Source organism: Ascaphus truei, chromosome 4, assembly GCF_040206685.1.
Source record: "Ascaphus truei isolate aAscTru1 chromosome 4, aAscTru1.hap1, whole genome shotgun sequence".
Taxonomy (NCBI): domain Eukaryota; kingdom Metazoa; phylum Chordata; class Amphibia; order Anura; family Ascaphidae; genus Ascaphus; species Ascaphus truei.
The window spans coordinates 349,207,274-349,234,176 of record NC_134486.1 but is presented as its reverse complement, the minus strand read 5'-3'; the positions used below and the strand labels follow the sequence as shown (position 1 = coordinate 349,234,176).

Here is a 26,903-nt window from a genome sequence, read left to right as displayed (position 1 = left end):
GAGCAAGCGAGAGAATACAAGACGTTCAAGGAGTTTAGAGGCAAAAGGCAGGAGGGAGACAGGTCGATAGTTAGAAAGACAGGTAGGGTCAAGCTTGCTGTTTTTGAGTAATGGTATGACTGTTGCATGTTTGAAGGAGGATGGAAAGGTTCCAGAGCAGAGGGAGGAGTTAAAAATGTGTGTGAGCGTAGGGATTATAGTAGGAGCAAGAGGTTTTAGGAGATGGGAGGGAATGGGGTCAAGAGGGCAAGTGGTAGAGGGAGAAGTGGCGATCAACAGCGACACATCCTCCTCTGAGACAGTGGAAAAAGAGTCAAGGATAGATACATTTTGCGGGTTTTGAGAGGTGCAGTCGGCGCCAGGAGAGTCTAGGGGAAGGAAGTGAGGGTGCAGGGGTCAGTGACCCACTGCACTAGGCCACCAGCCCCCTAGGCCCTAGTTAGCCCCTGAGCCACTCAGTAGATTGTGTGAAAAATGTATATCACTGGCCCTTTAAATGCATGTAAAATGAATAAATAATAAAAAATGGTATACAACCCGGAATGGTGTAGATATATGGAACCCGGGATGATGACTTAACTAACTTAGGGCCTGTCCCTGTAGTGACACAATCTACTGAGTGCAACTAAAAAGAAAAAGAAGCGCTAATTCTAAGGTGATATGTGCACTAATGTGTGTAAAATACATATTACCCATACAATTAGTAGGAATATAGGGGCAGCCTATGATATGACTCTGACCACCTAGTCAGAGATGGGTGAACATGTGAAAAAATATATATCACTGGCGCCTATAAATGCATGTAAAATGAATAAATAATAAAAAATGGTATACAACCCGGACTGGTGTAGATATCTGGAACCCGGGATGATGATATCATACACATGGAAAATAAAAAGAAATACAAAACATAGCGTAATACTGCAAAATACAACAAAATAACATAACATGTAGACACTAGACTATTAGCTGGGAGCTGAGACGCACAACAGGTGTACTTCAAAAGTAAAAACACATTTATTAAAACAACAACACTAATAAAATAATACAATGTTCTCCCTATAGAAATCTCCCACAGATAATTCCACTGAATGGCTGAATTGACCACTTACCAGATGCAGAGGGTAACAGGCAGTGGACAGATCTGAGAGTGTCCCCTCTCTTCTGTGGTGCTGGTATTCCAAACAGGTCAGCTTAGCTGTAATGCTTTATCTCTGCAGACGCAGACTGCACCGTGCAGGTCCCCCGCATAGGACACTCCGAATGGGCTCAGGATACCAGGGATTACGGAGCTCGCTCTCTCTCCTATAGCAAGGGGAAACGTGTAAGCTCCTGCTACCACGTGAGTGCCAGAGTTGGAGCCGGAATGGTAGAACTGCAACAGCAGATTCGCCTCAGTGAGGGGCAGTCAATACTAGGTACAGATAGTGGATACTGCGGGACCACCCTATGCGTTTTGAAAGGCAACGCTTTCTTCGTCAGGGGTTGTGCGTCTCAGCTCCCAGCTAATAGTCTAGTGTCTACATGTTATGTTATTTTGTTGTTTTTTTTGCAGTATTACACTATGTTTTGTATTTCTTTTTATTTTCCATGTGTATGATATCATCATCCCGGGTTCCAGATATCTACACCAGTCCGGGTTGTATACCATTTTTTATTATTTATTCATTTTACATGCATTTATAGGCGCCAGTGATATATATTTTTTCACATGTTCACCCATCTCTGACTAGGTGGTCAGAGTCATATCATAGGCTGCCCCTATATTCCTACTAATTGTTAGGGTAATATGTATTTTACACACATTAGTGCACATATCACCTTAGAATTAGCGCTTCTTTTTCTTTTTAGTTGCACTCAGTAGATTGTGTCACTGCAGGGACAGGCCCTAAGTTAGGGACCCTGCCCCCTTTAGTGTCAGCAGCACAGTTAGGGACACAGCGGACGCTGCGCTTCCCATTCCGAGGCTTGGGATCAGGCCTACTCCGCAGAGAGAGCGATCCATACTCTGGTGGTCAGCCCTGACTGAGCACCATGCTGGTGTAATCGGACGTCGCCCAGGAGGTCGTCGGATCCTTTTTGAAGATCCTTTGAATGCCCAGGTGGAGCCGCACTGGGCAGGTATTGTTAATCACGTGCACCAACTACAGAGTACTCACACATAGTGGCAGCGCTGACCACGGGACAAGGGTTATACTGTGGACACGGTGTGGGGGTACACGGTGGTGGTCGAGGGGTACGTACTCTTAGGTAGAGTGCCTGACATTGGGGACGTATAAAGAGCAATAAGATAATAGTAGTGCTTAGTAGTGTTACAGAGTGACACAGTTATTGTAGCTGATGCATGTGTAATGTGTTATGGTTTGTTGCTTCACATAGTAAACGGTTATACGTATACTCCTGTGTATGTGGTTACTATATGTGGGTCCTGTGTGGGATACATTCTACACTCCTAGAATCCTACACAGTTGGAGGCGCTGTAAGTAAGATCGTTCCAGAGTATTCACCCCAGGCTCTCACTAGCTGAGGCTCAACCCTCCTGTGAGCCTAACAGGTACTGCACCACACCTGGTAACATATAGGTTCCCCCTCACATGCACTCTATCTGCGATTGGGGTAGGGGGAATACCCGTTACACTGAATAAAGTCTAAAAATGTTATCTAACCTCTAGAAAATAAATTGCCTTTTTTTAGATTTTGAAAAAAACAAGAAATGCTATGATTACGTGTATTAAAGTTGTCTGCAGATTTTAAACCTTCCTGGCAGGGAACAGACCGGATATCCTGCCCCTGCCCAGGACTTGAATCACCCAGCTCCTCCCCCTCCCACACGTTACTCCCTGGTGTGGAGGGGGAGGGGGAGAAGGGGGCAGACCATGGCAGGGAACAAAGGTGAAGGGGGGAGGGACCTGGCCCCAGTGGTCTTGTGCCCCATCGCAAAAAGGGACTCAAGACAACTGTATTACTACAGTGCAGCAAGCAAGATCACCAGTCAGAGTCCCTGTTAAAGGTCCTCCTAAGACCAACGTGTACTAATGGTGACTAACTAGTGATATGCATATAGAGTTACATCTGAGTGGCTAAAGCCTTTTTTTGCTAAAATTGAAAATGTTTTTAAGTTATTTTGTAAAGTTATTTTGTATACACGAGGAGCTGAGACTCGGAAGTGGTTTGATTTTCTCTGGCGACTCCGTTTTGTGTGATGTCACTGACAAGAGATTACACAGGCACAGGCACACCAACCCCACTTCCCCTGATTGGCTCTCTGATAAAGTAGGGTGGGAAAGGAAACGGTTGATTAATGAACACTCCATATAGAGGCCATGAAGAAAAAGGAATTTGTGCTTCATTTCCAAAGTAACAAAAAACAACCAAATATTTGCTTTAAGCACTGTTACATCCTTTTTGCCAATAAGATTGTTATATTATTTACAAAAATGTTGTTTCTTGCTCAACTACCAGGTATTGCACCAGTAAAACTGAAAACAAATGAACATTTTCAGACTTTAAATTTTATTTGAAAGTACTTAAGTACATATAGTACATATTATGCTTGATCACTGCTATTAGTGGAACTTCACCTTTAATTCACACCTATGTTATGTAAAGACAGCAGGACAAGGTCAAACTTGCTGGGAAGAAGGAAGACATACTGTAGGCCTGAATAAAATTGATATTCAGCTATGTAATGCTAGGTTCTTAAAAATTGAAACGACTAAAAAATAAAATGTTTGTGCCATGTAACATCTACTTAAAAGTACTCTGATTACTAGCTCGCCAAGTATTGAGAAGTCAATATATATATATTTTTAAAGTATTACGCTTTATTCTACTGTATATCTGCTTTCAAGCTGTTTGGCCAAAAACACCCATCGACTTAAATAGGGATTTTTCAGTAGAAAATGGCCCGAACAGCTTGAATAAAATAAGGCCCATAAGACTTACAATTATACAAAATATGGAAAAGGAAAAGCTTCAGGTCTGTTCTTGTATAGAAAATATATCTGTGAATGGAGGAAGTTTGGGATGCATAGGAAGGAATCATAGTCATGTGGAATCGAGAACTGCTACATTTTCCAGAGATACCATGGGAAGGATTGGCAAGGATTCAGGACAACTCGCCTGCAACTAGGTGTGATATCAGTCGCTGCACAAGGAGAGACCAATCTTTAATAGTCAAATGGATAAATTCACACACTTATATTAAAACAAAATATAACACATTGTAACAAAGTTCCTATATGCAATAGGAATAAAAACCAATGTGTTTTCTTCTAGACTATTCTAAAGGGTTTTACTCAAACTTACCATGTGTTTAATTATGTTAAAACCACATTCTATTTAGTTAACAAATGTGTGGGTCATAAGTGATATGATATAGTTCTTGTATAATGTGGACTGCCTACTGTATATTACACTATTTTGTAACAATGTGTTTATTATGGTATATATGGTATATATTTACGCACATATCCTTTTTTGCAGATCAACAGCAATACTCATGGTCACCTTCCCAGCACTTCAATGAGGAAAAATACTCTCCTGGCCTTAGGAACATGAAAGGGTTATCTGGTAGCCGAAATCAATCACAGCTATGCTCTGGTCATACTTGTGGCCTTGCATCCCCTGAAGATTGTGAACATGTACATGATCATGCCCACCATGGGCAGGAACCTAGGCAATCATATCTGCTCAGCCCTACAGAAAGCTGTCAAATGGATCACCACCGGTGTTCACCACGGAGTTCCATTCATTCAGAATGCATGATGATGCCTGTGATGATGAGTGATCACATGTCAAGTAGCACTTTTCCCAGAATGCACTATAGTTCACATTATGATACCCGAGATGACTGTGCTGTGTCACACACTAGTAGTAAAATTAATAGAATCCCAGCTAACCTCTTGGATCAATTTGAGAAGCAGCTTCCTCTGCAGAGGGATGGATTTCATACCTTGCAATATCAGAAGACATCCACCTCAACTGAACAGCGCACTGAAAGCCCAGGGAGAATACGTCACCTTGTTCATTCTGTTCAGAAACTTTTTACAAAGTCTCACTCTTTGGAAGGCTCATCAAAAGGAAATGTAAATGGTACAAAGGGGGACAGTCGAGGAGATGATCACCATCATGGTCATTATTCAAAGCATAGCAAAAGGAGTAAAAGTAAGGAACGAAAACCAGACAGCAAGCATAAAACTGGGATGACAGGTTGGTGGAGCTCTGATGATAATTTGGACAGTGATAGTACTTATCGAACGCCTAGTGTAATGAATAGGCATCACATTGATCACATATCTCATTGCTATCCTGAAGCTCTTCAGGGGCACTTTGGAGATCTTTCCCTTAAGACCTCTAAAAGTAACAATGATATGAAATGTTCTACATGTGAAGGGCTGTCAATGACGCCAGAAGGTAAATATATGAAAAGGAGTTCCTGGTCTACACTTACTGTAAGTCAAGCTAAAGAAGCCTATCGCAAATCATCGCTGAACCTGGATAAGCCTCTAGTCCATCAGGAAATCAAATCTTCCTTGAGACCGTGCCATTACCTTCAGGTAAGGCTCAGGGTGATATTTATTAGTAGTTGACTTCTTCTGTAGCCTTTCAAAGGTTTTAGTGGTGGAGCCTTTCATATGGGGAGGATAAATACACAGATTCAGCGACCAGTATTAGAATACTTACCTGGGAAATTCTGGGAGATTCTGGGGCAGTCTCACAGTAAATGCCTCAACATTTCTGTGAGATTCTTAATGGCCCATCGGATGAACACAACGGGGGGTCCCCGCAGTCCCATTCAAACTGAATGGGACTGCAGGGACCCCTGCTGTGTTAATCCAATGGGCCATTAAGAATCTCACAGAAATGTTGAGGCATTTACTGTGAGACTGCCCCAGAATCTTCCAGGCAAGAGTTCTAATACTGGTGGCTACATCTATATATGTAACAGTATTTTTAGACAAAGTTATAACAGTAGTTGTGCCTGATGAAAGTTCACCAGATTCTGCTTTATATTCTCTTTTTTTTAAAGGTTGTACAGTATTTTGTTTATGTCCTGGTAGTACAGCTGTTTAAGATTATTGCTGTGGTGTCTACAAATGGCTAGCAAGCAATGTTTTATATATGTATATCTTTATTTATATAGCGCCATCCATGTACATACAGTAGCACTTCACAGCAGTACTACACGTGACATAATAATATAACACATAATGGAAATAAGTGCTTTAAGACATAAAAGTAACACTAAGAAAAGGAGTCCCTGCCTGCAGAGCTTACAATCTAAGTATACACATTATTGGACGAATATCAGAACAGACGCAGACAATTCTATTTAGTATCAATAGAGAAGATTGCAACATATTGGGAACACATTTATGTGGCATACTGACATGTGCCAGAGTTACGCTAACAAGTCATTCCTCCCTTACTCTTTCTGTTGCATTATATAACTATTTCTAAATGCCTTTACTAATGCTACGGAAGTATTTTGATAAAACGATATTAAAGCATCAGCAATGCTGATTGTTTTTTTTTTTTTTTTTGCATTTTATTTTTTACTACTCTGATAGATCGCTTCTGGTCCTCTCTGAGGCTTTGTTCAGGAGATATGAGTGTTTGAAATATTAAGTGTCCAGGAGGTTAAAATGAACCTCTCCCCACAGCCAATTGCAATCTGATAACCTCAGAAGCAAGAGATTTGTTTTTATTTAAAAAAAAAGAGCGGGAAGATGAAGACATAGAGGAACTCCAGAGGTCTTTCAAACATCATACAGTGTGATCAACATGAAATGTTGATCACTAATAAATGTATGGCTTTTTGAAAGACATCTGGAGTGCCTCTATCTCCTAATCTTCCATGATACCGGTGGTTCTGCATGTAGCAGGACTACTTTTGCTGTGCACCCCGTGGTGTTTGTACTATGGTGCCGTGAGTCCACCTTTATTTTGACCATAAAAAGAGCAGGACATGCTCAGGGGGCAAGATAGCAATTTTATATAAACTCATATGCTTCTGGGTGGGTTTGCTGCTTTAAAGAACCCGTATTTAAAACACTATATTAAATTAAACGCAAGACCATATTAATACCCAGAGAAAAATTTGCATACCTACGGTTGATCAAAGAACAAATTGAGTCAAGTATTTCCATGCTACCTTGTTCTGGTAATTCAGAGCAGCATGCACAATTCAATGTTTGGGTCACTATGGACGCTACAGTTACTTCTTCAGAGTTTTTCTTTTGAAAAGATCATTTCGGTTAAAAAAATTAAAGAAGAGCCTATGAATATGATTATATTACTGGGAAAACTTAGTAAAGATGTTGGTCCATGGGCTATTCCATAAGACATTCTTGTGAAGTCTCTCTCCTTTCACGTGAATGGGCTGTAAGGTTCCTCCTGTGACCGGAAGGTGTCTTATAGCAGCGGTGTGCAAACTGGGGGGCATGCCCTCAGGGGAGGACGTGAGACTGACTGCGGGGCGCGCAGGGTTTACAGAGGCCCCGCGCGCTTCCCGAATTCACTTAAATTAAGTGCCAGGGAAGCAGCAAAGGCCTCTGTAAACCTCACTTACCTTGGCTCCGCCGGCTTCTTAGACGCGTCGCCATGGCAACGCGGCTTAAAATGACGCCGCAAGGTCATGTGACGTCACGTTGCCATGGAAACGTAGCGTCATGGCGCAGGAGCAGAGGTAAGATGGGGGGGGGGAGGGTGTGGAGAGAGGGGAACTGCCAGAAAGGGGGCACATGGAAAGAAGTTTGCGCTCCCCTTTATTATAGAATAGAGCTGCTTAGCAAATATGTATCATTTATGGACCCAGACACTTGAACATTTCTGAAATTGCTTCTTCACTTGCTGTTTGATTTGACTGATTTTAGTGTATCCGTCCAGTAGCTTGTGTCAAATTAAGTAATTGAAGTACTCTCTAAAATTATCAGTAATAGAGATGTATAAAATTGCCCAGTTCACAATTATTTTGAGATCATTTCTTTTTTAAATTTGGAATTTCACAATTTTTGTCAAGGTTACATGGCCAAAGTTAAGTTCACATTGGTTATCCTACCTTACAATATTTTGCGGTGAACTGTTTTCAACAAATACAGCAGTTTGCACATCTCTAACAAAAGCTAGAGTGCGTTACGTTATTTTTCTGCCTACACTGCAAGAAGCAGTCAGACTAAATACAATAATTCTAGATAAGTAAAAGAACAACTGAAATAGCTGTAGTAATTGCCTTTTTTTCTGCTTCCCTTAAAAAATAATGTAAATTCGACATCTGACAGCATAAGTATATGTTTGGGTTTTTTAAACTAACAATACAATTTAATCAATTTGTAGTGGACCAAATGTGTTGCTTCACCTTCTCCCCATTTTCCCTAAATAATATTTTTTCTTATACAATATGACAAGGTGTGTATAGCTGCATATAGAACTTTACAGACATAATGTATTCGTGCTGCAGAGTTTCCAAGCTTGCTGTCAGTGCCTGAGGAACATTGAGATGAAGTAACTTTCCCAAGATCACAAGGAAATCCGACAAGTGGATTACACTCCTTCAGCACTTATTTATATACAACCTGCAGTCTCTTCCCCCCCCCCCCCATAGAATAACCACAATTGATGTCAATATTGTGTAGTGAACTATTCTGTTATGATTAATAATTGTTAATATGTCCAACTCGTGACAGAAAACTAAGTATATTATGATTGTACATTAGGGAATACAATAAAAGATTTAATAAGAGTTTATGGAATTAGATAAGTTTGGCCTATTACCTGCCATAGTATACAGTATACTGTATGCAGTGCTGCATATGTGAAGGCCCATTGCAAGGGGAGAAAATTGCAGGAGAATATGGGGGAGGAATAGGTGATGGTATCTGAAAATTGCTAGCGCCAGTCTTAGGAAGACCAGGCAGATGTTGAGCTGAAATTAGCCTGCTGCTGCAAGGCAGACAGAAAGTCTTAACTGGATTCTCCCACAGAACAAACACAGACTTAAGCCTTCCAATTATTGTGTAAATAGACGAGACTATGAAAGACATTTGAAAAAATGTATTGAATTAGATCTGCCGGTTTTCCTTTATCACTTTAGGATTTGTAGGCTGCGTTTTTGACTTCTCAAAAATTATTTTCCCTTTAACTCACATTCAGTACCTATGAGGAACCATGGCTGCCATACCATTCTTTTTCTAGGCAAAGTAAAGGAAATAGTGCTATATGAACAGGTGATAATAATTGGAAATCCCAAGAGTCTGCGCTCAGATAGCAGATTCATGTCTTTCACAATGGCTTCTGCAGGGAGGGTTTTACAGGTTGGAGAAATGGGGAGAAATGCCACTCCGCCGGCATTTGTGAGCTCGTGTGTGCGCACAGCACGGGCGCACTCACAAATGCCGGCAGAGGGGCGACGGCTAGGGAGATGTCACCTGCGTCTGGTGAGATCTGCGGGTGTACGGGGCGGCGGGGGAGCCCTGTGGATGGCGGCGAGGCGATGAGTTGTCCTGGTGGCGGAGCACCGGTGGCGCTTTGGTCGCGGCCAAACATCCCATTCCGTGTCTAATATCCCTATTAGCCAAATGTGTACAGAGGGGAAATACCATATACACATCTTGGTATTCTTATGATGGTTTATTGTCACAATTGTCAGTGGGTGCTGGCCTGCTAGGCTGGGAGAGCCCTAGGTGTAAGGAAATACCAGGGTATGCTTGCACGCTGTGGAATTATTCTACTTGCCTTTTTATTGATAGTCACGAACCGCGGCTTCTGTATGTCGTTGGGCTCTTAATTACTGTCGAGCTGCCTGGCAAGGGGTGTGGAAAGTTTGTAAATGTAAAATTTCATTAAAGCTGTGGCCTTGTTGTCCCCCAAATGGAGTGTCTGCCTTATTGTTTTGGGGTGTGGAATAGTGGCCATTTAGGTGCGCCATTTGTAACTGCAGACATTTAGGATCTGGGGCCAGAGTCTTCTACTATGATCCCAGAGCACATCCTTCACCTAATGACTATTTGCTATACCTGCCATATTTATCTGGCAAAGCGAAATGTGAATACTGCTGTACACATACAGCACCACATGCAAATATTTCTGAAGAGTGCAAGTTAGAGGGACAGAGAGCTGGTTAATTCAAGTACACAACATGCACAATGGCAAGGGAAAACAAACTCATTAGCCGCTCTGCATTATACAACAGTAGTAAAAAACATCTGTGACAAAAGAGAAGCAGAGACGGGGGAAATCTCCATAGTGCAGTAATTTTACTGAACTTGGCACAAGCTTGAAGCAATACAGTATGCTACTCCCATAATTACAGTAATAGGTCAATCCATCCGCACTGTTGCCTCCCTGTGTCTGACCATCAATTATGGTTCCTATCAGAGCTCCTCACTGATATTACCTCCAAAACGATGATGGGCGAGACCTCCCTAACTCTGTACACGCAGACTGTTTTAACCCTTTGAGTGCGAGAGGGCCTCTCCATCACTTGCAATCACATGATCGCTCTATCACTGATGATGGAACGGAATCAATAATACAAACATCCCCTAGCAAAACTAGCATTTTCTTTTTTGACGTAACTACTTTGTCATGAAGCTCAGGGAGTGCCAGACCCCATGATTTAGTAGCTACGTTTCGGGGCACTCAAAGGGCTAAGCGTGTGCCAATTTCAGTCAAATGACTGCCCTATGGAGATCTCTTCTGTCTGCGTGTGAGTGAGAAGCATTTCAGAGATGCAGTACTTTCCTCCCTTTCCACTGTTCTTCACGGTATATTTGTACATTTTAGTTTTTATCCTTTCTTTCAGCATCTAAATAGTGTTATCTGAGTGGAAAGATTCATTATTATGTCTTGTTTTTAATTATTTTTCATAATTTATTCAAATTCATTATTTATTGTTTCATCACTGTGAGTACTGTACATCTTAAGCAAAACTAAACAGTTTGCTGACTCACTTGCAGGATGTCATCTATAATTCTGCTAACACAGCGTCACATGGCTACCTTATTAATGTAGGTTCCCTTTGCTGGCTGTCCCGAGAGTCCTGCTGTGTCTCGTTTATATCAGCTAAGTAGAGGACTAACCACTGCCTCACCAGTGTATTTCTCCACTTCAAAAAGCAAAGTTTGCTTGTTTTATTCACACATTAGGTTTATAAACCTGATGAAAGGTCATTCCTCCCCCCCCCAAAAAAGTTTGCGTAATCTGTTTCTGCACTCGTGTTAATTAAACAAGTAAACTTTTTGCTTTTGGCAAAATACCGCGGTGCGACAGTCGTTATTCCTCTACTGTACATATTGTTATTGGGAATCATTGTATTTAAAAATCATTATTGAGACAATGGAAATCCCCTTGAGACATAAATAAGTGTTTAAAGACATTTATCTTTTTACACATTTTTGCATATCTACAGTATATTACTTTATACTTTTAAAATGTGCACCGACATTGTTTATTAAATTTGTACCAAAAAAGGTCTCGTTTACAGACTATAGATGCTTAGGTATATTTATAAATGGTATAGATGTCAAGGCGTTTGGTGGTTGATGTACGTATACAGTAAATGTATAAAGCAGAAGGGTCAAGCACTATAAAAACTCAACATGTTCCAACACCACCTTACACTTTGAGTCTCCAACATTGGGCCTCATTCTAGTAGCTTCGATACAATCACTGCCAAATCGAACATTTTGGGATGACCTACCTCAACATCTGATATTTGTGTTATCATGGTAATCAGAAAGAGTTATCGCAAGTCAGAAACCCTGAGTGAGAAAAATGCCATACCGCTCGGGATAGCAGTGCCTTTATCTCTGTCTTTTTCTAAGTTCTGCCCCTGCAATCTGCCTGCTGTCTGTAAGAGCTGCACAGGGAGAGCTGCATCTCACTGCACAGCTTTTACAGGCAATTGCACTGTTTTTAGCACATTTCTTATTAACACAGCATTAAAGCAGGGGGTCGCCGGAGCTGAATCGTATTAATTTGAGCCCGGGGACCCCCTGCTTCCCTAGTTACAGACCCCGGTATAGGGTGCCAGTATCTCCCTGCATTGTTTCAATCTCCTGCTTCATGTAATCGGAACATTTAAACTTTGTGGAGATACCTTCACCTCATATATGGGTCTGTAACTCGGGAAGCAGGGGGTACACAAGGCTTAAATTAATGCGGTTCAGCTCCGGAGACTCCCAGCTTCAATACTAAAATAAAAACAGCTTTATTACCTTTGCGGCTAGCCGCTAAGGCAATGAAAGGGTTAAACTAGAGTACCTGGTGCGTTGAGTGCCGAGAGGGTGGGTGAAGGGGGTATTTGCCTTGGGTTGGGTGGTTAGGCCTACCGGGAAGATTGCGGGAGGAGTTAACCCCTTCATTACCTTAGAGGTTACTACCTCTAAGGTAATGAAGGGGTTAACCCCTCCCGCTAACCACCCCAGAGGCCTAAACACCCACCCAGGGGCAACTACCCCGTTCACCCACCCCCTCTACCACCAATTATTTATTTATTTATAAAATATTTTACCTGGAAGTAATACATTGAGAGTTACCTCCCGTTTTCAAGTATGTCCTGGGGTTAGCCGCTAAGCTAATGAAGCTGCCTGTAAATTTATTTTTGTTACATAGGATGGAAGTAGGGGGTCATCGGAGTAGATATTTTAATGCGTGTCAGCTCCGGAGACACCCGGCTTCAATCCGATGTAGTAAAAATACATTTTGTCTTCAGAATCACATTGCAGATCCCATCTCGCCACCCTTCAGGTTTTAGCTGCGATTTGAATCTCAGAGCTACCTGAGTAGCTTGATTTCTCAAAAAAATGTGAGTTGAGCATTTTTGGAGCTCCCACACGGTTTGTCTGTGCAGGACAGTTATCGATCATGAAGAAGCACTTCTCGAGCGAGTTTGGCATGTTATCAGAGCTTTCTCAATAGCTACACATGCAAATTGGCTCGACGTGCTCAAAACTGTCGATAACTCACTTATTGAAGCTACTAAATAGGCCCCATAATGTTAATTGTATGTATGTATATTTTTCTTTATATAATGCCATTTCTGTACAAAGCGCGTCACCACAGTAATACATGTGACATACTGTAATAATATAACACATAATGGGAATAAGCGCTTCAGACATGAGAGTAACAATAGGTAAGGGGGTCCCTGCCGTACAATCTAAATGTTACGATGTGTATTGATTGTATTTGCTTTCTTGATGATGTATGGACATAGAATAAACTTAACCTGAAGGATGATGTTCACATACTGTAATTGCTGATGTGAGAGACCACTATCAAGTCCCGCTCAAAATAAGGAGCACTGCAGAAATATATTCAGAACTATACTGTAAGTCAGTTTTGTTTTTGATACTGTGTGTATGGCAGCCTGGAAAGAAAAGAATGGAAAAGGTACATTTTCAAGGACTGATGTACAAATTGGATCCCCAACTTAGAGCAGCACCTTCGTCACTGTACTGCAACTTTTTTTTTGTGGTTATAGCTCCAGTTGAATGTATATAAAATTATAATAAAAACAGTTTAGGATTTTAAAACAGCAATCCTCACTTCTCACTATTGTTATTATTATTACTACCTGAATCTGTGGTCCCCTAATCCCCGGTTCCCAATTGATGAATACGTTGATCCACAGGACAAGAAAACTTGCCCAGTAGACACCAAACATAGAATTTGACAGCAGATAAGAAGCACTTTGCCTTCCTTGTCTGCCTAAAATGGCCGCTGGATAAAAGCTAGTTCCCGAGACCAATAAAAATGTGCAACTTCATCCAGAGATGACATTACTTTCTATTTGTTACACCACGGCCAGATTTATTGGGGGGTTTTGAGTCAAATCCGGCATAAAAATTTTTTTCATGAAAAAGTAATGTATACAGCTTGTCATGTAGAACTCGTTGAAAGCTCACTTTTAAACATTTATTGATGTGTTAGAAATGATTTATTTATAAATAAACAGGTATTTACCTTATTCTCCATTTTTCTTTTTTTCCCTGTCATTTTAGAATTCTTCAACATGCAGAAATTGTATTTACAATATTATTATTTTTTTTAAACAGCCATTGTTAGATAAGGGGTTTTGATAATAACCTATATGAATATAAATGTAAAAGAAAGTATGTGTGCCCCGAGCACGCGCATATTAAGTGAAACTTCTTCATCTTTTGTCACTCTTTTGTCACAGAAATTGTATTTGTGATGGTAATTTTTTTAATTAAAAATCAAAACACAATTTCAGTGACAAAACGCAAAGAAGTTTGACTTAGAACGTGCGTGCTCGGCACACATCCTGTTTTAGCTATTTGCACTTCTATATTTATACTAACTGTGAATTCCTCGTGAGTGGGCACGTGCGTGAGAGTGTGCGCGCATGAGAGTGTGAGCGTGTGTGGGCGCACGTGAGAGTGTGTGCGCGCGTGAGAGTGTGTGTGCGCGTGAGTGTGTGCGCGCGTGAGAGTGTGCACGCGTGAGTGTGGGCGCGAGTGAGAGTGTGTGCGCGCGTGAGAGTTTGTGTGACTGCGTGTGTGTGTGTCTGCGTGTGTGTGTGTGTGTGTGTGACTGCGCTTTGTTTTCAATAGTTTTTATTTTCCATTCATTTGAAAAAGTTTTCTTCAGGTCAGAGGACCCTGCAGCACAATGTATAATAGCACATACCAGTAGCACATGCCAGCAGTAGTGTGTGTGTGTGTGTGTCAAAACAGTACATCAGTGTTAAGACAAACCGAGACAATGTGAAGGACGTCCCTGCTTCATGTATCTTATAATCTAGAAGGAAGGGAGTGAAGACACAAGGGACAGTGTATGCAAGTTTCTTAGCAAGGGTTTTGATATCATCATCAGTAGATTGTTGGATAAATCTGCTTAAAAAGTGTGTTTTATGTGTAGCCCAGTCCCCTTGAGCTTCCCGAGATCCCCCTCCTTGCGGGTAGTGCGGTTGCGGGTGCCGCCGGAGGCAGCGACGGACCCGCCGGCTGTTTGCAAGGGTGGGGGCCGAAGCAGGGAGCGTTCCGAGCCTCAAGAAGCTCTGCGGCGCACCCGGCTAACGGGGACCGCCATTGTGGTTGCGCGCGCATGCGCAGTGGTCGCACATGCGCAGAAGGTGTGCAGGAGTTGGGGCGGCCATTAGGAAGTCGCGCATGCACAGTGGAATCGCGCACGCGGCCCCAATGTATCTGTAGCCTCTGCTGGACTACAAGTCCCATGAGGGTTAGGGCCAAATACACCAGGTGTACCAGAGTGGCCAATGAGAGACCAGGATTCCCGGGAGCAGGGAAAGAGATACATTTCGCGGGCTTAGAGGAATGTCAGTTGGAGCTGGGACCTGGGTGAGTTAGGGTGTGTGTGCAGGGAGCAGTAGCCCCTGGCACTAGGCCTAGTTAACCCCAGAGGCCCCAGATAACAGTTACCATTGCCCCAGTTTGTGGTTGCTTCAGGGACAGGCCCTACTTGAGGAGTTCTGCCCCTTTAGCTGTTTGGGTTAAGTTAGAAGCCACTCAGTGGCGCGCAGCCTGATTCCTGGGTCTGGGCTCAGACCCCCCAGAGTTATATAGAGACTATCTTCTCAGAGGCCACGCCAAGCAGTGACTGCGGCCTGCCGGTTGCAGGCGGATCCCCATCAAAGTACAGACGGTGCGGAGCCGTGGTGATATTATCCACGCTGGAATTCACCCCACGCGTAGGAGGACATCACGTCGGATCAGGCGGATCCAATTCTGTTGTATAGCGGCACCCGCGGGCTGGAGCCCCGGGCAGGTATCTATAAGTAGTGCACCAACACGTCCAGGGATAGCGCTATCTCCAACACACGTGGGTGAGTTTGGACATAAGGTACTCTGGGGAATACTTATGTTGATGTGTGCACCCAGTGCACTGCTATGTGTATGGCTATATGCATTATTCTGTGTGGTACAGGGTACCGAATTTATTAGTAGTAGCAATAGTAAAACAGTTGTTAGCATACATTGTGTGCGTGTCTAATTATTGTGGTTCCTGTAAGAGGACCATCCCACTCAGGTGGGAACCCTTACAGTTGGAGGCGCTGTGTATGACGAATCAGGTAACCCCAGGCTCCCAGAGGCAGAGGTTTAGGTCTTCTGTGAGCCTATCAGGCAACCCACCACATCAGGTAACATAAGTGTAGATTTCCCCACATGGTCCCCATCTGCGATAGGGGGGGGGGGGAAAGGTGTTACATATGGCATTTTTAAATGTATGTATTGTAGGGGAGAGTCTGTGCATGGAAGAGAATTGCAGAGTTGGGGAGCAGCACTTGAGTGGGAGGAAGTAATAAGGGAGGTAAAGAGATGTGGATCAGCAACTGAGTGTAGACTGCGTGTGGGAGTGTACTTGGAAATTAGGTCGGAGATGTAGACAGGTGTTATGCATATCTAGCCCATCTTCCCCCTCCCAATCGCAGATCGGTCCCCTAAGGTGTTCTGGGATTAAACACAGTGGGGCTAGGTACATGTACAACACTTGACAATGGTATATCCCCATCAGAACCCTCATCACTTGTCACCCAATCCCGCCAATCAGTTGAAAACTCGGGCGTCTTATCCAGCTTACTCCCACTAGGACCCAGTGGCACGACACGGGGCAGGGGCAGTGGCCAGGGCAATGGCGCTAGGGGCGGTGACAATGGTATCGCAAAAGTCCATTACAGTGTCTCTGAGTTGGGCGATGCCACGACCTGTAGGTATTTTCTTACTGGCTCTTTCGGCAGCACTTCGGGCTCCTCGCTTGGCTACTTGTGCCTTAAACTCCTCGAACTCTGCTTCCAGCCCAGCTCTTCTTATGGAAGCAATCAAAGCTTCTGGGCCTCTGCGCCAGTCTGACCCGGAAGTGACGTCATCATTGGTTGACGCGGAATCTCCATCCGCTCCTTGGTCTCGCACCGGAAGTGCGTCGAAGGCCGGAAGGGGCGGTGGTGGACCATCAGGATCGCGGGCGGGCAGGCAGGTAGGCCTCAAGCCCTTCTCTCTCCATAGGTTCCTCCTTCACCTGGCGGGAATAAGGGGGTGGTGGTATCCTCTTACCGCTCCCCTGTCTTGCGATGCTCTGCGGTTCCTCCGGAGCCGTCTCGGATCCCATCTCCGCCGCACTGGGAGTCGCCACGGCCATGGGACTTCTACGCGGTTTAGGCCTCACCAGCGCTCGCCATCGGGGGGTCTCCGGACTTGTCTGCTCCATCTCAGGGGTAAGAGGGACTTCTTCTTTACAGCTGGGGTGGTCCGCCGGCCGGCACATCACCACCGACGACAGGCTGTCTCTCTCATCCGACGAGGACTGCAACGGCTTCTCCGCTGGGGAATCAACTCGAGTCCTTGCAGCACCGCCAGTGGGTATGGTTACGAAACGGGCCCGCTCCGGTACCTCCACGGCAGTCGCGCTCTCCTCCGTCGGGACATCTCTTGGTGGCTGGGCCTGGGTCCCTACCGCAGGGGTGACATATGGAACCAGGGCAGCCTTCGCATCTGCCTCCTCTTCCTCGATAAGCTGGAGAGGCATTTCGCGGGGTCTTTATCATAGGGCATGGCTCGAAAGCCAAACGTAGAACGTGCCACACTGTTGGCACCGTGCCATTGTACTTGGGGCCGGTCTGGGTGACCTGCATTGGATGCACAGGCACCGCAGATATTCTCGGCCATCAACCTCCACAGCCAGGAAGCCTCCTGGAAGCTGATAAGTGGTTACGCTTAGGTCAGCCATCTTTTGCGCGGGGTTACTTCGCTCAGCTTGCTGGTCTCGCACTTAGCTCCTTCTCCTTCTCCAGTCAAGCAGAAGTGAAGTTCCTCAGCCTCACTTCCTGTCTCTAATTCCGCTGCGGAGGACTGTTTGGATTGGTTCTTGGTGTGCCCCCTCCCTCTGGTGGAAACAAGAGGAGGGGCACTCTCTCTCTTTGTGTGACGTGGCTTCATCCGTCGGCCAGTCACTGCACAGGTGGGTGTGGCTTCGGCTTTCGCGCCGCTCCCTTCTTTTGGCTGGGGATTTGGGTTTGGCGCCAAACCCCTGCACATCTCTCGCCACATTTCTTTTACAGCCTGCTTGCACGCAGCACGTGCGCGATCTAGGCTTGGCGGGAATCGCCATTTTGGACTGGCTGCAACACGCGTTGCAGTGAATGACGCAGCTGTCGCCATTTTAACCTCCTCCATGCCCCGCAGAGCACATGTATCTCTCGCCGCCATCTTTAGTGAGCCCTCTAAACCCACAATAGCGCTACTCTGTGTCTATGGTGCAACTCGTTCCTAGACACTTTCTACACTTAATGGTGCTCTAAACAATGAATATAATGCATGGCATACCCCAGGCTAAGCAGAACTCTCTCCTTGTACACCGCACTCACTGATGGTCCATTAGAAGCACTCTGTGGTGTGTTTTCTGGATACTGGATAGTGTACTTGGCATTCCTAAGTACTGGCGTCAACCTACGTTTGGCCACTCATAGTGCAGACCCTATGCTTAAGTCCCTGAACTTGTTAACAGGCTACCCCCACAGGAATCCTACACTATCTGCCTCAAGGCGACTAGAACAGCTATAGCCTCGTTATCCAAATTTACATTACCCTCCTAGGGCACCTAGGGTGTACTGTGCGAAAGGACGGTCTCTCCTGACTATCCCTAGTCTGCAAAAATGCTCTTCCTTCTGCAGCACTTGCTCTGAAAGTGTACCTACATCTTTCAGCTCTGCTTCGCTGAAAACCTGTCCTGTTGCTCTTAGCAATCTCAGCAGCACCTCCAAATCTAGCCCATCTTCCCTCTCCCAATCACAGATCGGGTCCCCTAAGGTGTTCTGGGGTCTGGCTAGGTGTCTCTGTGTGGTGCATGGTGAAGAGGTGAAGATCATCAGGAAGCGCAATGTCATGTAAAAAACAGAAGAAAATTCCCTGATGGTGCAGTATTGTGATTGATATGTGATAAATATCAAGGTGCAGTGTGCTGGATACTCACAAGTGTAGAGTGAGCAATGTTCCCATAAAGGTTTCTTTATGTGTGTCAGCCCATTGGACCGTCAGACAGGTAAGTGGAATGGTAAGTGCTGGAGACCTTAAGTGAATAATAAAACGGACATAGTGCAGACTGTACAAAATATCTTTAAAAGTAAGTATATGTGCAATACACTCACATGGTTTTAAAAGGTAACAAGCGTTTAGATCACACAGGTTGGATCTCAGCAATGAATGAGCTGTTCTCTGTCCCCCCTCTGCCTCGGCAGGCTTGCGTGTCACCGGTGCGTCTCACCCTAACCGGAAACCGGAAGTGACGTCATCTGCTCTGGGGGACGCCGATCCTGTGGGGTTTTTCTCATCAGCCTCACTCTACGCGTTTCTCCGTATTGCGGTTTCTTCAGGAGTGACACTTACCTGTCTCTGCCTTACCGAGGCAGAGGGGGGACAGAGAACAGCTCATTCATTGCTGAGATCCAACCTGTGTGATCTAAACGCTTGTTACCTTTTAAAACCATGTGAGTGTATTGCACATATACATACTTTTAAAGATATTTTGTACAGTCTGCACTATGTCCGTTTTATTATTCACTTAAGGTCTCCAGCACTTACCATTCCACTTACCTGTCTGACGGTCCAACGGGCTGACACACATAAAGAAACCTTTATGGGAACATTGCTCACTCTACACTTGTGAGTATCCAGCACACTGCACCTTGATATTTATCACATATCAATCACAATACTGCACCATCAGGGAATTTTCTTCTGTTTTTTACATGACATTGCGCTTCCTGATGATCTTCACCTCTTCACTGTCCACGGGATCGAGAGAACGACCCCACACTGGGTTAAGCAGCATTAATTCATGTTTGTATAAGTATCACATTTTTTCACATCTGTGTTTATAATTTTGGAGCGCCACTTTTTGATATATTTGCCTGCCATCTGTGTGGTGCATACCTGCTGGCAACAGGAGGGCCTGAGTCTCCCGCGATGACATGGGGGATAACAGGAACAGGTTACTGGAATGGATGCCTTTGTTCTGGTGCAATGGTGCAGCGCCTCCATCTATAGTAAGCCCCAGGAATGTGGGGTGGAATCCTTACCACAGAGTTTCCCACAGGGATGAGAGATTACAGTCTCACACAAGGATATCTTTAAAAGCAGCAGTCTCTTTATTCACAGCAGGGCAGCAGCAGCAGCCGACAGGTACAGTGATGCACAGTCCACTAACTGTTCTCCCTTTTGATGGTCCTGCCTCCACTCTGGACTGAAGGCATCCAGAGTGGGGCTAGCGCTTCCCTCACAACCTAAGCAGGGTGAGAGGTACTTGGTCCGCCTCACTATATATAGTCAGATCAGCTCTTCTCATGAGCTGATCAGTCCTCTGCTCCTAACTCACTAACACTTCACACTCCAACTTCACTCTCCTCTAAATAGGAAGTGACACTGCTTTATATAACCTCCAGAAGGCACCGCCCCTGCGTCTCTTGTTTGTACACAGGGTCACGTGACCTACCTTCACTCACACAACCCAGTGTCATAAGCGGGGGAAACCCATGTCAACTCCTGGCAATCTGCCCTTAGCAGAGTTTACACACAGGAGGAGGATAGAACTATAGCTCCTCCATAAGCCCCAGGAATGCGGGGTGGAATCCTTACCACAGAGATTCCCCCACAGGGATGAGAGATTCCAGTCTCACACAAGGATTATCTTTAAAATCAGCAGTCTCTTTATTCTCAGCAGGACAGCAGCAGCAGCAGCAGCCGACAGGTACAGTTCATGCACAGTCCACTAACTGTTCTCCCTTGTGATGTTCCTCCCTGCCACCACTCTGGACCAAAGGCATCCAGAGTGGGGCTAGCTCTTCCCTCACCCCCTACGCATGGTGAGGGGTATTTGGTCCACCTCACTAACTATAGCTAGATCAGCTCTACTCATGAGCTGATCACTTCTCTCCTCCTAACTCACTATCACTACTGTCAGACTGACAGAACACACATTAAATAGGACATGCACTGCTCTTTTATGATCTCAGCAGGCACTGCCCCTATGTCTCTTGCTTTGACACAGGGTCGGGTGACCTCCCTCCACCATTCAGGGCAAGTGCTTTAAGTGGGGGAAACCCATGATAACTCCTGGCAACCTGCCCTTACCAGGGATTATACCAGGAGGAGGATAGAACTATAGCCCCATTTCTTACCAGGGCTACACAAATGTATGCATAGCTGAGCACAAGTGTATTGCATTTGACTCTGTAGGGTATGGGTAGCCAGTGTAGTGATTTACACAATGGTTACACAGAAGAAGAGTGGTTAGTGAGGAGAATGAGCCAGACAGCAGCATTTCCAATGGACTGGTGTGGACGGCAGAAAGGGAGACCAACTAGAAGTACAGTAAGTTGCAGTAGTTCAATCTGGATATAATGAGTGCGTGAGTAAGAATTTTGATAGCCTGTTCTATGAGGAAACAGGATTGCAAACACCCTTGAAATGCATGATAATTATGCCCTGGCACTTTTTTCCCCTTCATAACACAGGGCATTTGTGATTGGTCAGTCATGGAAAAGAAATGGATATTTTATCCAATACATAAATAAACATATGAGTATGTATGTATGTATGTCTTTATTTATATAGCACCATTCATGTACACAGCGCTTTACAGCAGTAATACACGTGACATGTACAAATAAGCACTTCGACATAAAAATAACATTAGGAAAAGGAGTCCCTGACCTGAATAGTTTACAATTTAGTGGTAAGTAGGGAGAACTTACAGACAGTAGAAGGGTGTTATGGTAAGTGCATCTGCAAGGGGCCATGGTAAATGCACATGAGAAATGCACATAGTGTCAGCCAACAGAGCTACCCAAATGCTGAATTAAATACCGTAGGTGTGTTTTCAGATGGACCCAAAGCCAGGAGAGGGATTTCAACAGGTGAGATGCTGAGAAAGAGTAACACGATTGCTGGAGCAGCGTGTGCAATAGATGGTGGCAGAGACAGGTGTGTGGTACGGTAGGAAAGCTGGACAGTAGGTTACAATAGTCGAGATGGGAAAGAGTGATGACCTGTGTGAGTTTTAGCAGTATTTGAAAAATATACAGGTTTTAGCTACATTGTGAATGGGAGAGGAGAATGTGATGGAGGAGTCAAATGTGACACCTAATCAGTGTTCTTGTAATACTGGGCCTATGAAGGGCTGCCAACAGTAATAGAGAAGGGGGCAGTAGGGCCAGTCTTTAAAGTAAGTATGAGGAGCTCGTCTTTGACATGTTAAGTTTGAGTTGGTGGAGGCCCATCCAGCATGACATTAAAGAGAATGGGAGTCTCACAACCCCTAGTGGCGCTTCTCAGTGCGTACCAAACTTGGTAAATATATGGTAATAATATTCCTTATTCACAGTAGCTGTCTGTGTAACAATGTGTCCCACGTAGCCACAATAAATAACAGTGGTCCGGTCCCCCCAATAGCCTCTGGTGTGAGGTAAGTCTTATATGAGTAGGACCAGTAGTAACAAAGATGACTCACTGTTTGGGCATGGATGTAGACACTGGCAGCATCAGCGTGCTCCTACCGAGATGAGTAGCAGAAGTTGAACAAGATGAGGCTGTGCAGCTGCCTTGTGAAAAAGATTCAGACCGGGACTAGATCACAGGTAAGTGCAGAACACTTTAATGACACATACAGCCAGACGTACCACTCGGAGTATTACCTATGATCCAGTCCCGGTCTGAATCTTTTTCACAAGGCAACTTCACCGCCTCATCTCGTTCAACTTCAGCATGACAGTAAAGCTGTAAGGTCAGCGTTGAAAGGTACATTTGTGTGTCATCAGCATAGAGGTGATATTTGAACCCAAGAGATGTTATAAAATCACCTAGATAGAGTGTCTAAAGAGAAAAGAGAAGAGGTACCAGGACAGACCATTGAGGTGCGCCCACAGAAAGATTAAAAGATGAGGAGTTTGTGTTAGCAAACGAGACATTGAAAGTATGACGGGAGAGGTAAGAGGAATTCCGGGATAGAGCTCTGTTATGCGAACAAAGAGTATGGAGAATGTGAAGGAGAAGAGGGTAGTCCAAAGTATCACAGGCTGCAAATAGGTTGAGTAGTATAAGCAGGGTGTAATGACCTTTGCACCAGAGAGAAATGGAACCACGGTGGCGCACAGCTTGAAAAGGGTTTGACTGCTTAGAAGATATAAAAACTATTTTATTGGCAAAAACAAACCCTAGATAGCGAAGGATGTTTCGCACCTCTCGAAGCTTTATCAAAGAGTAAGAGAATACAATATATTCTAAGAGTTTAGAGGCAAAAGGCAGGAGGGAGACAGGGCAACAGTTAGAGAGACAGGTAAAGTAGGGCCAAGTATGCTGTTTTTGAATAAAGGTATAACTGCTGCATGCTTGAAGGAGGTGAGAAAGGTACCAGAGTAGAGGGGGGAGTTGAAATTGCGTGAGTGTAGGGATTAGAGTGGAAGCAAGGGGTTTGAAGACATGGGAGCTAATGGGGTCAAGAGGGAGAGGAGGAGCTCAGCAGTGACATATCCTGGTCTTTGACAGAGGAAAACGAGTCAAGGAAGGAAGGAGGAGAATTAGGAAGAGGATCTGTAGTATATGAGGATGATTCCAAGGGGATGCATTGACATATGGAATCCACCTTTTTCTTGAAATAGAAAGCAAAGTCCTGAGGTAACATGGAGAAAGAAAAACAGGTAACAGACATGTCTGAGTAGAGTTTAAAGAGTCAAAGACAGAGAGGAGGCGGCATGGGTTAGACTTGTGAGTGGAGATTAGTGAAGAAAGGTAGGTTTGTTAAGCTTAGGAGAGGGCAGAGTTGAAACAGGATTGGATACATTTGTAGTGAAGGAATTCTGCAAGAGTATTTCCTCCAGAGGCGTTCAGAGGAGCGAGTGCAGGAGCGGAGCATGCATGTATGGCAGTTTAACCAAGCTCTGGGGTTAGAAGGGTGAGAGGGGTATGCAGATTAAGAAAGGAGGATAGGGCAGAGTTGCAGAGTCATGACCAAGTTGTCAGGGTCTGTAGCCTAGGGGGGAGGGCGGGGTTTGGTGGGGGTAGAGGGGTAGGCGAATGAGGTAATGGAAGGGGTTAACTCCTTCCGCAACCCTCCCGGTAGACCTAACAACCCACCCTGGGGCCACTACCCCCTTTACCCACCCCCTCTACCCCCAACAAACCAGGTACAGTTCAACCCCCTTATAACGCTGTGCTTACGGTCCAAAGAATCACATCGCATTTTAAGCGAATCGTGTTAGAAATAATGTACAATTGTATGCATTGTACAATAAAGTATTTAAGATACCAATAATCATGTTGTAAAGTATTCATAAATACGAAAATTGGGAGCCACACTTGCATCGCGTTATAAGCAGAGTCGCGGTGTAACAAATCGCGTTATAACGGGGTTGAGCTGTAGTTTGATTTAACCCCTTTATTACCTCAGTGGCTAACTGTTAAGATAATGAAGCTACTTTTATTTTAATAACATATTATTGAAGCAGGGGGTCTCCGGAGCTGAAACGCATTAATTTCGGCCTCGGGGACTCCCGGCTTCCTGAGTTACAGGCCCCGGTATGGGATGCCGGTAACTTCTGCATATTTAATTCTCCTTCATCACGGCCCACAGTACCGGGACATTTAAACAGGGCGGAAATACTGGCAACCCATACCGGGGCCTGTAATTCAGGAATCAGGGGGTCCCCGGGGCTGACATTAATGTGGTTTTTTTCTGGAGAACCCCTGCTTCAATACTGTGATATTAAAATAAAATTGTACATCCCTTACAGACTGATGCAGCCCAGTAAGATTCACACAGCAGTAGTCCCATTCAGAAGCAGGGACCTCCGCTGTGTTAATCCTGATGGGCCATTAGTCTGGTTGCCAGGATTCCACAAGCAGGCAGCAGTTCAGGCAGCTGCCATCTGTGGTTTCCTGAAAGACTTCGCAACCAACCATCTGGTTGTATGTGTTTTGATGCCCACACCACGTTGTAGCATCTTTTAGTCCCAGATTAAGGCAGGAAACATAGTATTTCTCTATATGGGGTTTATTTACAGGGATAAATAATACACTAACAGGCCCACCGTCCCTTTTAGTCAAAACAAAATCATAAAATAAACTCCTACTCCTCATAGGAGATTAACAACACATTCAGCTTCAACCCTTACTACTTGGATGGACAGCTAAACTGGTTACCACCCCAAACAGGTACTATTATAGCTGAACACATATAGTCTCTGAACACAGTAATAAAGTGTTCCTCTTATCTGTTACTCCAGGGTTTGGAGCAGACATCCCCACTTCAGTGTGGTCTTGCGTCCTTCCTTCCTAGAGGAGTTGGCCCCACGAGAGCTCAGAGAATCTCTCCTCTGCAAGTCCAATGTTAAGGACAGGACATCCCCGCTTCAGCACGGTCTCTCGTCCTTCCTTCTTCTTCCTGGGATTAACAACCCAGGCAGTCCCAGCAGGCTCCGCTACCACCAAACAGTGGGCCTGGGGGGCTGTGCCAGCTTCCGAAGCTGGGGAGAACTCTTCTCTGTCCCCTTCTCTGGGACAGCAGTATCTCTTATTGTGTATGGTCACTTCCTGACTTGTAAACCTCCATGAGCAATTGGGAGTTCAGCCTGCTCAATTAGCCAGCAGCTGCTGCTGGCTTCTCTAGGAAAATTAACTCTCTGTGCATTGAAAAGTCCCATAGCTGCCCTTTCCAGCACCTAAAAGACAGTGATGGTATCAGACTGTATTGACCATCCTTGTGGGTTCTGCTGCAGTCCATTAGTGAAGGCCAAAAGAAGAGGTTTGAGTGAGAAATTGAGAAGCTCAAAGGAGAGAAGGGTCATCAATATGGCAGTTGAAGTCCCCAAGGAGAAGAGAAGGGGAGTCAGAGGAGAGAAAGAAAGAGAGCCAGGATTAAATGTCAGAGAAATACAAAAGGGGATGCGTACAGGTAGGTGGGCATTAGATGACCACCACATGGAGAGGGAGAGAAGAGAAAATCTGGACCCTGTGAGCCTCAACTAAAGGGAAAGAGATGGAGTAATAGCAAGGTTTTGGTAATCACAAATTGAAGGGAGGAGAAGCCCCCCATCTCAACCCTGGCCATCAGGTCGTGAAGTGTGAGAGATAGAAAGGAGAGCTTCCAGTGTGAAGTCAGACTGAGAGCCAGTCCCGGTTATAGCAGAAGAAGCAGAGAGCAAGCAAAGAAGAGGTAATGTTCCTCTCTGTACTTTTTAGAAAAGGAGGGGGCATGCCAAAGGGCACAAAAGGTGAGGGGAGAGAGGTAGACAAGATATGGGTAAGAGGTCAGAGGAGTTTACACTACAAGAAGGGCGAGAGCATGAAGAAATAAGACAGGGGTCAGGGTTGGGAGATATATCCCGAGAAGCAAGGAAAAGAAGCATGGACAGAGCGAGAATGAGGAGGATTTGTAGGGGTGTGTTTTAGTGCAGAGTGTATTACTGAGTGGTGCAGATAGAAAAGGAGTTCAAGTGAACTGAGAAGTGGCGAAGGAAGGAGAGATGGCTATATATGACTGAAGTTAGAGGAATAATGAGGTGGTAGAAAGAAAAGTGCAGTTTGGAAAGTGAGGTAAGAGTAAACGATAGTAGAGAAGGCACGGCAGAGGTTGCAGTATTGAGAGGTGGGTGAGGGATGGATAATGAAAATAAAGTTCTCAAGGTTAAGGAGCAAGATGTGATGGGTTAAAACCAATAACGCAGTAATCGTGGAGCTCTTGAGTATTGATAGAGTTGTTATTGGCTCACGAGCAGAAAGATGTGTATTCTTGAGTCTTTGATAGGTGTCTTCTTGTCCAACTCCAGAATAACTCCATGCCACTTATAAACAGGTCACTTGCACACATGACATTGCAAACCCTTGCATACACAACACAAAAAGCACAACATAGTAGTTACTTATAATGTTAGA

General features: G+C 44.6%; 1 protein-coding gene across 8 annotated transcripts in view; it reads left to right on the top strand.

The window, feature by feature from the left end:
* Positions 1–26,903, top strand: part of DLGAP2 (DLG associated protein 2) — a 1,048,830-nt gene that overhangs the window by 754,569 nt on the left and 267,358 nt on the right. For all 8 annotated transcript variants that reach the window (XM_075598227.1, XM_075598230.1, XM_075598229.1 and 5 more), the window contains one exon: positions 4,486–5,558. In XM_075598227.1, the coding sequence (XP_075454342.1) occupies positions 4,486–5,558 (1,073 nt within the window). The remainder of the gene's footprint in view (positions 1–4,485; positions 5,559–26,903) is intronic.